Below are 14,405 nucleotides of genomic sequence, written 5' to 3'. Positions count from 1 at the left end.
AGGAACAGTGGAAGTTAAAGCAAGATCTGGAAGACCAAGAAAAATATCAGACAGAACAGCTCGCAGGATTGTGAGAAAAGCAAGTCAAAATCCACGTTTGACTGCATGATCCCTCCAGGAAGATCTGGCAGACACTGGAGTTGTGGTACACTATTCCACTATAAAGAGATACTTGTACAAATATGGTCTTCATGGAAGAGTCATCAGAAGAAAACCTCTTCTACGTCCTCACCACAAAAATCAGCGTTTGAAGTTTGCAAATTAACATATACACAAGCCTGAAGCATTTTGGAATAAAGATCTGTGGACCGATGAGGTTAAAATTGAACTTTTTGGCCGGAATGAGCAAAGGTACGTTTGGAGAAGGAAGGGCACAGAATTTAATGAAAAGAACCTCTGTCCAACTGTTAAGCATGGGGGTGGATCAATCATGCTTTGGGATTGTATTGCAGCCAGTGGCACAGAGAACATTTCACGAGTCATAGGAAAAATTGATTCAATAAGATTCCAGAAAATTTTGGACGCTAACTTGATGCCATCTGTGAAAAAGCTGAAGTTAAAGAGAGGCTGGCTTCTACAAATGGATAATGATCCTAAACACACCTCAAAATCCATGGTGGATTACATCAAGAGGCGTAAACTGAAGGTTTTGCCATGGCCTTCACAATCTCCTGAACTCAACATAATTGAAAATCTATGGATAGACCTTAAAAGAGCAGTGCGTCACAGACAGCCCAGGAATCTCAAACAACTGGAAGACTTTTGTAAGGAAGAATGGGCGAAGATACCTCAAACAAGAATTGGAAGACTCTTGGCTGGCTACAAAAAGCGTTTACAAGCTGTGATACTTGCCAAAGGGGGCAGTACAAGGTATTAACTCTGCAGGGTGCCCAAACTTTTGCAGACGCCATTTTTTGTTTTCTGTTCCTTTTGAAAGTGTAAATGATGGAAATAAAATCAAACTTTTTTTGACATGTTATAAGAATGTCTAATCTGTAATTTGATGCCTTTTGGAGATTTTTCCATCTTTCCTTGGCTTCTTTTTGCACATTAAAATGAATTTTTGCCTGGGGTGCCCAAACTTTCAATCCCCACTGTATATACCATTAGTGGATCTGTGTGCTATAGCCATGTAAAAAAAACACTAAACTGAGAAAAAGGCAAGAGACCAGGGAGGGATCTGACTGTGCCGCCACACAGTATATCCTGCCACAACTGTGAGAAAAGTGCAAATACTACATCCCCAGTACAGTGCAAGTCTGTTGGGTATATGGCTGTGGTGTGAATAAGATGCTAATGTCTAAAACAAGCTATCCGTCACCAGCATCCAACCCGTACTACGCGTTTCACACCGTATGGCGCAGAAACTCCGGATGAATGAGGACACATCTGTAATAACAAGGATGATATACACAGGTCAAACATATCATGCAGCAGATTACGTACATTTTTGATGATAAGGGGATATCTTGTTACCCTCTGCATAGGTTTAAGAATGAAACTGGAAAGCGGCATTCCCTTACATCGAGGATCCATCGCTAACCTCTGGGGAGACAGGAAAATAGAGGATCTGTTTCTGATCACTTCTATAAATCGCTAACGTAATATAATAAATTTATTCTGTTAAATAAAACTCTCAGTTGTTCTTAGTAGAACGCAGATCGTTCTGGAGCCAGTATATTAGTAAGATCTCCTCATGTAGTTGGATCTACAGAACGTACTTTGACAAACTCCTTGAACTCGGGCACTTCATCGGTTTTTTGCTGAATGAGGGCGGCGCCGTTGAGCTGGCAGCTACAGAAGCGAATGTACGGTTGCATGTGCGGCAACTGAGCTGTCAATATGTCGCCGATCATCTTAACCGGCATCTTTTCACCAGACATCTTTTTACGGACACGCAAAGCCCTAAAGAGAAAAAAAAAACGAGTTTTATGGTAAGAACTTACCTTTGTTAAAACTTTTTCTGCGAGGTACACTGGGCTCCACAAGGATAGACATTGGGGTGTAGAGTAGGATCTTGATCCGAGGCACCAACAGGCTCAAAAACTTTGACTGTTCCCAGAATGCACAGCGCCGCCTCCTATATCACCCCGCCTCCCAGCACAGGAGCTCAGTTTTTAGTTAACCAGCCCAATGCAGTAGCAGGAAAAGAGACACATACACCACATTCTCACGACAGGAGAAGTGTCAGCGGCTAATGCCATACCAACCCAAAGAAGCTAAGTGCGTCAGGGTGGGTGCCATGTGGAGCCCAGTGTACCTTGCAGAAAGAGTTTTAACAAAGGTAAGTTCTTACCATAAAACTCATTTTCTGCTGCGGGGTACACTGGGCTCCACAAGGATAGACATTGGGGATGTCCTAAAGCAGTTCCTTATGGGAGGGGACGCACTGTAGCGGGCACAAGAACCCGGCGTCCAAAGGAAGCATCCTGGGAAGCGGCAGTATAGAAGGCATAGAACCTTATGAACGTGTTCACTGAGGACCACGTACCCGCCTTGCACAATTGTTCAAGGGTCGCACCACGGCGGGCCGCCCAAGAAGGTCCAACGGACCGAGTAGAATGGGCCGTAATGTGAGCAGGAGCTGACAGACCAGCCTTCACATAAGCATGTGCAATAACCATTCTAATCCACCTGGCCAAAGTCCGCTTGTGAGCAGGCCAGCACCGTTTGTGAAACCCAAACAGAACAAAGAGAGAATCAGATTTCCTAATAGAAGCAGTTCTCTTCACATAGATACGGAGAGCCACATCCAAAGACTGCTCTTTGGGAGACAGATCAGGAGAAACAAGTGCCAGAACCACAATCTCCTGATTAAGGTGGAACGAAGAAACCACCTTAGGTAAATATCCGGGACGAGTCCTAAGAACCGCCCGGTCACGGTGAAATATCAGATATGGGAAACTACAAGACAAGGCACCCAAATCCGACACTCTTCTAGCTGAGACAATAGCCAGCAGAAACACCAACTTAAGGGAAAATCACTTAAGATCAGCTGAACCAAGAGGTTCAAACGGAGACTCTTGTAATGCCTCCAAAACCACCGACAAGTCCCAAGGAGCCACAGGCGGGACATAGGGAGGTTGGATACGCAACACACCCTGAGTAAAGGTATGCACATCAGGTAAGGTCGCAATTTTTCTCTGAAACCACACCGACAAGGCAGAAATTTGAACCTTGACGGAGGCCAGACGCAGACTTAAGTCCAGGCCCTGCTGAAGAAAAACCAACAACTTGGTTGTACTAAACTTGGAAGCGTCATAACTGTTAGATGCACACCAAACAAAGTAAGAATGCCAGACCCTATGGTAAATCCGAGCAGAAACCGGTTTCCGGGCCCGCAACATAGTTTGAATGACCGCCTCAGAAAACCCTTTAGCCCTCAAGATGGAAGCTTCAAGAGCCACGCCGTCAAAGACAGCCGGGCTAGGTCCTGGTAGACACAGGGGCCCTGAATGAGGAGGTCTGGGCGTTGTGGAAGTAGAATTGGACGCTCTGACGAGAGGCCCTGCAGGTCTGAGAACCAGTGCCGTGGGCCACGCTGGAGCTATGAGAAGCAGAATTCCTCTTTCCTGCTTGAACTTCCGAATTACCGTGGGCAGAAGTGACACCGGAGGGAACACGTACGGCAGCCGAAACCTCCACGGCACCGTCAGCGCATCCACGAATGCGGCTTGAGGATCCCTTGTCCTTGCTCCGAAGACCGGAACTTTGTGGTTGTGTCGAGACGCCATCAGATCCACGTCTGGAAGACCCCACCTTTCCACTAGGAGTTGAAACACTTTTGGATGGAGGCCCCACTCGCCAGCATGTACGTCCTGACGACTGAGAAAGTCCGCTTCCCAATTCAGGACTCCCGGAATGAATATTGCCGATATGGCCGGTAGATGGCGTTCTGCCCAATGTAGAATCCGTGAGACTTCCTTCATTGCCAGACAGCTTAGAGTGCCGCCTTGATGATTTACGTAAGCCACTGTGGTGGCGTTGTCCGACTGCACTTGAACAGGACGGTTCTGAATTAAATGCTGGGCCAGGTTCAATGAGTTGAAGACCGCCCGCAATTCCAGAATGTTGATCGGGAGGAAAGACTCCTCCTTGGTTCACCGACCCTGAAGGGAGTGTTGCTCCAGCACAGCGCCCCAACCCCTTAGACTGGCATCTCTCATCAACAGGACCCAGTCGGATATCCAGAAGGGACGGCCCCTGCACAATCGTTGGTCCTGGAGCCACCAGTACAGCGACAGACGTACCTCCGGAGTCAATGAGATCATTTGAGACCTGATCCGATGAGGCAAGCCATCCCGCTTGGCCAGAATCAGCCTCTGGAGGGGGCGAGAATGGAATTGAGCATACTCCACCATGTCGAATGCTGACACCATGAGGCCCAGCACCTGCATCGCCGAATGTATCGACACTTGCTGACGAGAGAGGAAGCAACGAATCCTGTCCTGAAGCTTCAAGACTTTCTCCTGAGACAAGAACAACCGCTGGTTGTGAGTGTCCAATAGCGCTCCCAGGTGCACCATGCTCTGAGCAGGGACCAGAGAGGATTTCTTCCAGTTGATGAGCCACCTGTGGGCTTGCAGAAACCGGACAGTCAGATCTAGGTACGTAGGAGAAGTTCTGGGGAATTTGCCAGGATCAACAAGTCGTCCAGATACGGTAGGATCCGGACCCCTTGACGGCAGAGTACCACCGTCATCACCGCCATAACTTCGGTGAAGACTCGCGGAGCCGTGGTTAAATCAAAAGGTAATGCCCGAAACTGGTAATGGAGGTTGCCAATCGCAAACCTCAGGTATTGCTGATGCGACACTGCTATAGGAATGTGCAGGTAAGCATCCTGTATATCCAGGGAGACCATATAATCCCCAGGTTCCAAGGCCAGAACGATAGAGCGAAGGGTTTCCATACGGAACTTGGAGACTTTCACAAACTTGTTCGATGCCTTGAGGTTGAGAATGGGCCGGGAGGACCCATTCGGTTTCGGGACTAGAAATAGCAGAGAATAGTACCCCCGGCCTCTCTGAGCAAGAGGCACCTGTACTACCACTCCTGTGTCCAGGAGGGTCTGTACCACAGAATGTAGAGTTCTTGCCTTTGTCTGGTCCAAAGGGACGTCTGTCAGGCAAAATCGATGAGGGGGGACGATTTTTGAAGGCTATGGCGTAACCTCGAGTGACGACTTCCCGTACCCAGGCATCTGAAGTGGTCTTCAACCATTCCTGGGTATACCCTAGAAGCTGGCCCCCCACCCTGGGGTCCCCCAGGGGGAGGCCCGCCCCGTCATGCGGCAGGCTTATCGATCTTGGAAGCTGGCTGACGGGCAACCCAAGCTCTTTTGGGCTTTGGAAGTGCGGGCCTGCTTGTGGTACGCCTGACCTTTTGCTTTACCTGAAGGACGAAAGGGACGAAAGGACGTACCTTTAGCCTCCGACACAGAAGGAGCGGTACTTGGCAGACAGGCAGTTTTGGCAGTAGCCAAATCAGCCACTATCTTATTTAAGTCCTCCCCAAACAGAATATCTCCCTTGAAAGGGAGTACCTCCAGGGTTTTTCTAGAATCCAGATCCACGGATCAGGATCTCAGCCACAATATCCGGCAAACCAGGACTGACGTAGTAGAGGCCTTGGCTACTAGGATACCGGCATCAGAAGCCGCCTCTATAATATAGTGAGAAGTTGTGACAATATATGACAAGCATTGTCTAGCATGGTCAGAAGAGAGATTTCAGCTTCCAACTCTAGGGCCCATGCTTCAATAGCCTCTGCAGCCCATGTTGCTGCAATAGTGGGCCTTTGTGCAGCACCCGTGAGAGTGTAAATCGCTTTCAGACAACCCTCCACACGTTTATCCATAGGCTCTTTCAGAGACGTGACGGTAGTGACCGGTAGAGCTGAGGTAACCACCATCCTAGCCACATGAGAGTCCACTGGAGGAGGCGTTTCCAAATTTTTAGACAGCTCTGGCACGAGGGGATAGCGAGCCAGCATCTTCTTTTGAGGCACAAACTTCTAACCTGGATTTTCCCAGGATTCCTGACGTATATCCACCAGGTAATCAGAATGAGGTAAAACTTGTTTAACCACCTTCTGACGCTTGAACCTATCTGGCTTCTTAGGAGGGACGGATGGCTCGGGATCATCCGTAATCTGTAGAATCAACTTAATAGCCTCCAAAAGATCAGGAACATCCACATGTGAACTACCCTCCCCATCAGCAGTATCTGTGTCAGAATCTGTGGGGTCAGTGTAAGCGCCATCTTCATCAGACGAGGTGTCAGTGACGGCAGTGGATTGTGAGGAGGAAAGAGCTCGCTTAGAGGACCACTTGGTCTTAGGCGAGCGAGAGTCAGACTTTTTAGTAGTCAAGAACTGGTTCAATTTCTTCAATTGAGCAGACAAGTTATCTGCCCACGGCGGGTTAGCCGCGGGGACCACATATGGTTGAACCGGCATAGGGGGTCCCATAGGGGGCATTAGTTTAGTAACTAGCGTATTCAGAAGTGTGGAGAAAGTAGCCCACGGCGGGTCTTTATGGACCCTCGTTGCCACAGTCCCACTGGGGGGCAAGGAGCCCCCAGAACCAGAGCCCGCAGCTGCTATATTCTCCTCATAGGGATCTGTGACACCGGTAGTGTGTTCAGCCCCAGAACCGTTACCCTCAGAAGCAGACATGATATAACTTGCAATATCAGATAACACAGTACAATTGTCAGCAGGACAATACCTCTTGCCCAAACCCCTGCGCAGTGTAGTCAGCACAAGCAGGGATATAGAAGAGATATGGTGACTAAAATCACAGAGAAAAATACAATTAGAGTATGTCTTGTGAATATCCTATATTACAGTATTATAAACCTGACGCACCAAGCCCCCTCAGGTTATAGAATATAGGGATAGCAAGTTGAGTGAGAGACACGAAATGAAAATCACCCAGCAAGCTAATGCACACACAAATAGTCACAGTTATACAATGCAGAGGTTATTACCAACAATTATACTGCACTGGACTAGCTTATATATATAGCTATGTAGTCAATAGATATAACATTGCACAGTAAGAACTGGATGTATATCACAGAGTACTTGTACCAGAGAACCCTGACTAAATGCACTCTCTTAACTATCACTGTCTAAATGACATGTAGAAAACTTAAGTGTCTTGTAAAGTCACAGCGCTGACAACCAGGCGGCTTTACAAAGAAGCATTTGCCCAAGCAGTCCCAGTAAGTGTAGCTGAGAGAAATGGCGCCCAAACACTGACTGGGAGTGAGGGAGAGACAGATATGCAGCTCCAGGGCGGGAACATTTACTGGAAATGGCGCCCTGGGGCTGGGGGAGGGGCTCCAGGTCTAAGCCTTATCCCCTCTGCTGGTAAAACCACCTGGTACTGCGGGCTACAAATAAAAAGGTTTAGAAAGAAAACCTGACCTGCACCCATGCCCTGGTGATCTAGTGGGATCGCCTGTACTGCCACAGTGTCCACCACCGGCCGCGCTGGATCGCAATACAGCACGGGTCCCGCGAGCGGGTCCCACTCACCACCTCCTGAAGCGCGGCCACGCGATCCCGGAGAGCCCCAGTCGTGTGTGCCTGACCAGAAGAAAATCGGAGCCTCCCGCTGTAGTTACCCGGCAACCAGGGCGCGGGAGTGTATAGCGCCGCTGGGGAGAGATGGAGCTGCAGCAGTGAATGTCTCCTGACATCTACACACTGCTGCAGCCCTTGAAGTCTTCACTTTTCTTCATAAAAAGCTCTTCTTAGGGCTGCCTGGAGCAGCCCCTCTGTTATGTGTCTGCTACTGCAACACCAACTACAAAACTGAGCTCCTGTGCAGGGAGGCGGGGTTATAGAGGAGGCGGCGCTATGCATCTTGGGAACAGTCAAAGTTTTTGAGCCTGTTGGTGCCTCGGATCCAGATCCTACTCTACACCCCAATGTCTATCCTTGTGGAGCCCAGTGTACCCCGCAGCAGAAAAGTTAAAGTTAAAGAGTCATATTCAGGATTAGGAGACAATGTAAGACTTGTGTACACAGCCCAATGTGACACCCATAGGATTACATATGCCGTATGTGACATATACCCCCTTTACTGATGGCAATTATACTGCATGTGCTGAGCTGATGTAGTATATACAATACATTCTGCATATGTTTCAGCTGTGTTTGTTCTGTGTCTAGCAGATGACCATCTGTGGCGTTCACGTGGCCAACTATGAGACCACTGCCTAACAACAAAGTGGACAAAGGGGCAGATGTATTAAGCCTGGAGAAGTGATAAAGAAGTTATAAGTGGAAAGTGATAACGCACCAGCCAATCAGCTCATAACTGTCAATTTACATATTGGAGCCGATTGGCTGGTGCGTTATCACTGCTTTATTACTTCTCCAGGCTTAATACATCTGCCTTAAACTCAGTTATCTTAATCTCATATTAACTACCCACCACATTTAGAGGAAATACTGTAGCTAGCAGAATCCATTTAAAGGTCAAAAATAATTCCCTCTTTTTGGACAGGGCCACGAACGCCATTAAGAGACAAGAACCCCCCCTTACTTGAGTAGTTTAATATTGCACATGATCAGCTCCTTCCAGTTGACAAATATCATTGCCAATTCTTTCTCCGTCAGAAGCTCAGATTCCAGCAGAGGCTTCTGAAATGTCTGGGGGACAAGCAGATATCATCACGGTTAATAGCAAGAAGAGTATAGATGTCTGCAATCCCCTCTTAGGTTAGAGATGTACAGATTAAACAAAAAGAAATTGCTCTAGCTGATGTGTTAAAGTGCATCCCTCACTTACACTGTGAAGGCAGCCATCTTGTGCAGTAAACCAGTGTTCACTATAATGCAGCCTATCAGATTCCCAGGAAGGAGTGACATCACTGACACCGAGAAGCTGCTTTCTGATGAATGATGATTGAGCACACAAAATGGCTGCCTCCATCCGTAGGACAGTGGATTTCATGGTGTTCATTCTCTAAAATTCAGTGTAGTATTTCCCATAACTGTAATACACTACCCCCCATCTAAAGCCTTTACATCTCAGGTTATGGATAACCAATAATCCAATTACTAGAGCTCAATGTGGATCTCTTCAGTCCCCGGCAGTAGTTACCATGTGGTAGGGGCTGCTGGACTCCAGTCTGACATTTTAGGAGGGGGCAGTTTATAACATTTATGGTGATATACTATACTAAAAGTAAGACACGAGCATAGGGCACTTGAAGAGACTTTAATCTTCAAGGTCGTATCTGTATTGGCTTCTGTAGTACGAACAATGTTTAGGAATGGTCAAGACTCATTTAGAGTTTGAAACGTCCTAAGGCCCAAGTAAAAATATGGACACTAAATTAGCCCATATACATATAGACTGCTGCCACAACATATGTATGGACACACACCACCTGGCAAATACAGAGTCTAGGAGAGAAAACATAAGATGCTCTTTTTTTGTAATCAATGTTCTAGAAAGCTAAACTGTAAAACACCAGTTATTTAAATTCCATTACCTTAAACAAAAAGGAATATATAAATAAAAAAAAGAAAAAGGAAGATTACGGCAAGCTTTTGTTAGAATGGGGCCCATGTATCTGCCACTTATTGACGCAATTTCCCATTCTGCTGGTGACTTCCCCGATTTGCCGATTTGCCGATTCCAGCCAAAAAATAGCTGGGATTTGATAGTCAGGAAATTTTAATATGCTTAATTTTCCAGATGGATCGCCGATCTTCGATGTCAATAATCAATGCCGATAATCAGTGAATCGGATCAGCAGAAAGGGATATCGGTGCCATATGAATGGCCCGCATAACTCCACAGTAACAATTCATGCTTATAGAATACACATCCTAAATAGGAACTTTTTAATAGCATATGGTGTGAAATTATATTTTCATTGCAAAGACATTTTTATACACATTTTTGGATTCCACATTAAAGACTAGAAAAGTCCTATTTATGATGACCTAAACCATGAGTAGGCAAGCTGGGGCTCTTCGGAAGATGTGGAACTACAAGCCTCATCATTCTCCCCAGCCAGGCATGCACTGGGCCGGCTGTTCCACAATGCCTGGCGAGCCACAAGCCGTCTAAGCATGGCCTAAGGAAGACGAAAGGTACTGCAATGGGAATCATGATGTGGCCCTGAGTTTTACATACAGAACAGAACTCAGAAAGCTGCAACTACTGCAGACTGTTCAACTTACCTCCGTAACCAGCTGAAGGTCATTCACATAATTTTCCTCCGTCACCAACAGCTCATGAATGTAGCCCTGCCTCTTTCTTTCTATTGGACTCAGCATATCCAGGAGATGTAAATCCGCACACCCTGAAATACAGGGACAGAACAACAGGCTTAACCTTGAATATTCCTCATACCTGTAGCCAATGGCCATTGCTAAATGTAGGAATCAAAGAAGTGATCTGCATGTAGGGGGTCATTCCGAGTTGATCGCTCGCTAGCAGTTTTTAGCAGCCGTGCAAATGCATTGTCGCCGCCCACTGGGGACTGTATTTTCGCTTTGCAGAAGTGCGAACGCTTGTGCAGCAGAGCGCATGCAAAATCATTTTGTGCAAAACAAGACCAGCCCTGTAGTTACTCTTTGTGTGCGTTGATTCTAACGACGGAGGGACGGCTTTTGACGTCACACACACACGCCCAGCCACTCCTGCATTTTTCTAAGCACTCCCTGAAAACGGTTAGTTAACACCCAGAAACGCCCACTTCATGTCAATCTTCCTGCGTTCGGCCGTGCGACTGGAATGTTCGTTAAACTCAAACCCACGATGCTCATTGTACCCGTACAACGTGCCTGCGCTTTGCGGTGCATACGCAGAAATGCCAATTTTTAGTCTGATCACTGCGCTGCGAACGGCAGCTAGCGATCAACTCGGAATGACCCCCATAATCTCCATAGGGACGTTACTGCAAAATTGCTACAATAAATATTCTGCACATAATGGGGGTAATTCTGAGTTAATCGCAGCAGAAAGTTTGTTAGCAATTGGGCTAAACCATGTGCACTGCAGGGGGGGCAGATATAACATGTGCAGAGAGAGTTAGATTTGGGTGGGTTATTTCGTTTCTGTGCAGGGTAAATACTGGCTGCTTTATTTTTACACTGCAATTTAGATTTCAGTTTGAACACACCACACCCAAATCTCTCTCTCTCTGCACATGTTATATCTGCCCCCCCTGCAGTGCACATGGTTTTACCCAACTGCAAAAAAAATTCCTGCTGCGATCAACTTGGAATTACCCCCAATGAGCGGGAAAATCTAGCAGCCACAGTGTATGGTTTCTCTGGCTCTTGTAAGTTCCCACCTCTTAGAGAGGAGCAATCATTTTGCTATTAGGAATTATAACTTGGCAAATGGAAAGACTTCCTCTTAGGAGTCTATAAGTAATGAACATGCTGACTGATATGGGAAGACAAGATCATTTAAAGAAATGCCACAGCTAATTGTGTTCAATGTCTTGGAAACGTTTCCAGTATGTAAAACCACTGTGTAATGCAAAGGCTTGAGTGCACATGACGAAGGTCAGGAAATCGCTTATTTAGGCCTCACAACTCAGCCGAGGCTTATCGGTCCATGTACAGAAGAGAGTCTAGGCCCACATGTGGCCTTCTGAGCATATCAAACGTTAACAGCACAGGGTATAGGCACAACGCTGCTGGCATGATGTGCCAAAAAATTGTGGCATAAAATTAAATTCACCTCTGTATGAAACCAAATTACTACATCCAATTATGGCTTTTTTTTCTTCTCTAGACTGGCGTTAATTATTTTAAAAAAATAATTCAAGACAGAGTTATTAAAGGCAGATTGTTATTAATTATAATAAAAGGTCATGTGTCCCAGACATAAAGGCTTTAGAGTTCCTGTTCCGTTTTAGGCCTAAAATACTCTGATGCAACATCTGATGTACACTATAAAGTTAATAACTAAACAATAATTAGGGACAGCCATACTAGTAAGAAGGTCTTTGCACATTAGGGAAATGTCTTGTTCATGCACCATTTGGGAGGGGGGGGGGGGTTTGCGGAGTTAGTGCTTAACCATGTATACCGTCCTCCCAGGCACACCCATGGGTGCTAATGCACCAGTCTGTACGGCTAGAAAGCTATAAGCACCAGTGAGCTATGAGGGGTGTTAAGTAGCCAAAATGTTTATGCCTATTGATGAAGCTGAACATACAGCCAGGAATACGGGTGAGAAGGGTATTAATGGAAATAGGGTGACAGTTTGTGGGTTTTGTACCCTTCTGGGGTCGCTTTTTCCCTGATGGAACCACTGTAAGAAGAGACAGATGGTGCATTTGACAACCTACTAAATCAAGTGTGAGTTATGGTAAAACTTACCTTCGTTAACCATTTTCCTTCAAGGTCAATAGGCATACACAGGGAGTACCTTGGGTATGATGGCGGAGACCAGGACCATAGCACCAAACCGTTAAAAGTTTTGCTCCCAAGATGCACTGGTCCTTATCCCCTCATACTGCGCCCACAGCTTCAGTTTTAGTTAACAAGCCCAAAGCAGGAGCTGGAGAGGAGAGAAGGAAAAATGGTACACACAGAAAACACACTCACAGTCAGGAGACGGGAACTGGTGACCGAGAAGAGTAACCCATTGAAGCTAGGTGCATCAGGGTGGGTAAGTTTTACCATAACTAATTTTCTTCTTCAGGGATCACCCAAAGCTGTTGAAATAGGGAGGGGACACTCCTAAGCTGAGAGGAGAATGCTGCGTCCAAAAGATGCATCTTGAGAGGCACATATATTAAAGGCTTACAACTTAAAAAAACGTGTTGACAGTAGACCATGTGGCTGCCTTACATAGTCCAACAAGGACCAACAGAGCGAGTAGAATGAGCAGAGACTGTAGCCGGTAAAGGGAGGTCAGCTTGCGTGTAAGCCTGTGAGATAGTTAAGTGTAGTCAACTGGCCAGAGTTTGTTTGCTGCCCAGCCCCACTTGTGGAATCCATATAGGATAAAGAGTGAACCAGTTTTCCTGATGGAACTAGTACGGTCCACGTATATTTGAAGTGCACGGACTACATCCGAAGAGGAGTCCTCTGCAGAGATGTCTGGAGATTGGAAGGCCAAAACTATTATTTCCTCGTTTAGATGGAAGCTGGACACCACCTTTGGAAGGTAACCGCGTTTGGTCTGCAAGACTGCTCTATCATGATGAAAGATAAGAAACGGAGAGCGGAAAGAAAGCGCTCCTACGTGTGTCACCCTTCTTGCTGAGGCTATGGCCAAAAAGAAAAGAGTTTTTGCCGTTAACCATAAGTTCAAACGGGGACTGCTGCAAGGCACGGAGAACTATAGACCAATCCCATTGGGCTACCGGAGGCACCAAGGGAAGTTGAATCCTCAGTATTCCCTGGAGGAAAGTACAAACATGCGGCAACGGAGCAATCCGCCTCTGGTACCAAACAGGCAGAGCTGAGACCTGCACTTTAAGAGAAGCAAGGTGGAGGCCGAGATCCAAACTCACCTGGAGAAACACATGGATACTGGAAATTCTAAACACCTGAAGATCATAGTGACGTTGAGCACTTTGTCAAAGACAGGTAGGCCAAGTCCGGGTGCAGAAAGGGAATCCGAGACAAGAGGTCTGGTTGCAGGGGGAGTGGAAAAGGAACGTCTATGGAGAGACTGTGAAGATCCGTGAACCAATGGCGACTGGGCCAAGCCAGGGCTACTAAAATCACAGTGCCACCTTCCTGCTTGAATTTGCAAAGCACCCTGGGAAGGAGGGATACCGGAGGGAAGAGGTACACCACATGGAAGGTCCACTTAACTTCCAGCGTGTCCACAAAGGCTGCGTCAGAGTCTCTTGTCCAGGGGAAGCTTGCAGTTGTGCCATGAAGTCCAACTCTGGGAGACCCCATTTGACCGCCAGAAGCTGGAAGACGTCTGAACGCAGAGACCATTCCCCGAAGTTCAGGTCCTGGCGACTGCGGAAGTCTGCCTCCCAGTTGAAGATCCCCTGGGATGAATTCTGCGGAGACTGCCTGGAGATGAAGTTCTGCCCACTGGAGAATTTGTGTCACATCTGTTGTTGCACAGACACTGTGAGTGACTCCCTGATGATTGAGATAAGTAACTGCCGTGGCGTTGTCTGACTGCACTTGAACCGGACAATCCTGAAGAATGTCTTGGGCCAGAGTGAAGGCTCTATAGACCGCCTGAAGCTCCAGAATCTTATTGGTAATTTCAGTTCAGCTGGCGTCCAGCAGCCCTGAAAGAAGCAGGTTCCGGTGACTGCTCCCCACCCTTGCGTCTGTTGTGAGAAGTATCCAGAACAGCCAACCCTTGTCCAGGTGGGATGTCTGCAACCACCACAATACAGATGTCTGAATGGTCAGAGAATCATTGTTTGGGATTT

The 14,405-nt window shown here is 46.9% G+C and overlaps 1 protein-coding gene across 11 annotated transcripts in view; it reads right to left on the bottom strand.

Annotated features, from left to right (window-relative positions):
• Nucleotides 1-14,405, bottom strand: part of ITSN1 (intersectin 1) — a 351,280-nt gene that overhangs the window by 29,012 nt on the left and 307,863 nt on the right. For all 11 annotated transcript variants that reach the window (XM_063956498.1, XM_063956491.1, XM_063956499.1 and 8 more), the window contains 4 exons: nt 10,213-10,334; nt 8,561-8,667; nt 1,722-1,905; nt 1,447-1,545 (listed from right to left, as the gene is read on the bottom strand). In XM_063956498.1, the coding sequence (XP_063812568.1) occupies nt 1,447-1,545; nt 1,722-1,905; nt 8,561-8,667; nt 10,213-10,334 (512 nt within the window). The remainder of the gene's footprint in view (nt 1-1,446; nt 1,546-1,721; nt 1,906-8,560; nt 8,668-10,212; nt 10,335-14,405) is intronic.

The sequence above is a fragment of the Pseudophryne corroboree genome, chromosome 2 (assembly GCF_028390025.1).
Source record: "Pseudophryne corroboree isolate aPseCor3 chromosome 2, aPseCor3.hap2, whole genome shotgun sequence".
Taxonomy (NCBI): domain Eukaryota; kingdom Metazoa; phylum Chordata; class Amphibia; order Anura; family Myobatrachidae; genus Pseudophryne; species Pseudophryne corroboree.
Note: the sequence above shows the minus strand (reverse complement) of the source record. Positions and strands in the feature narration are given on the sequence as shown.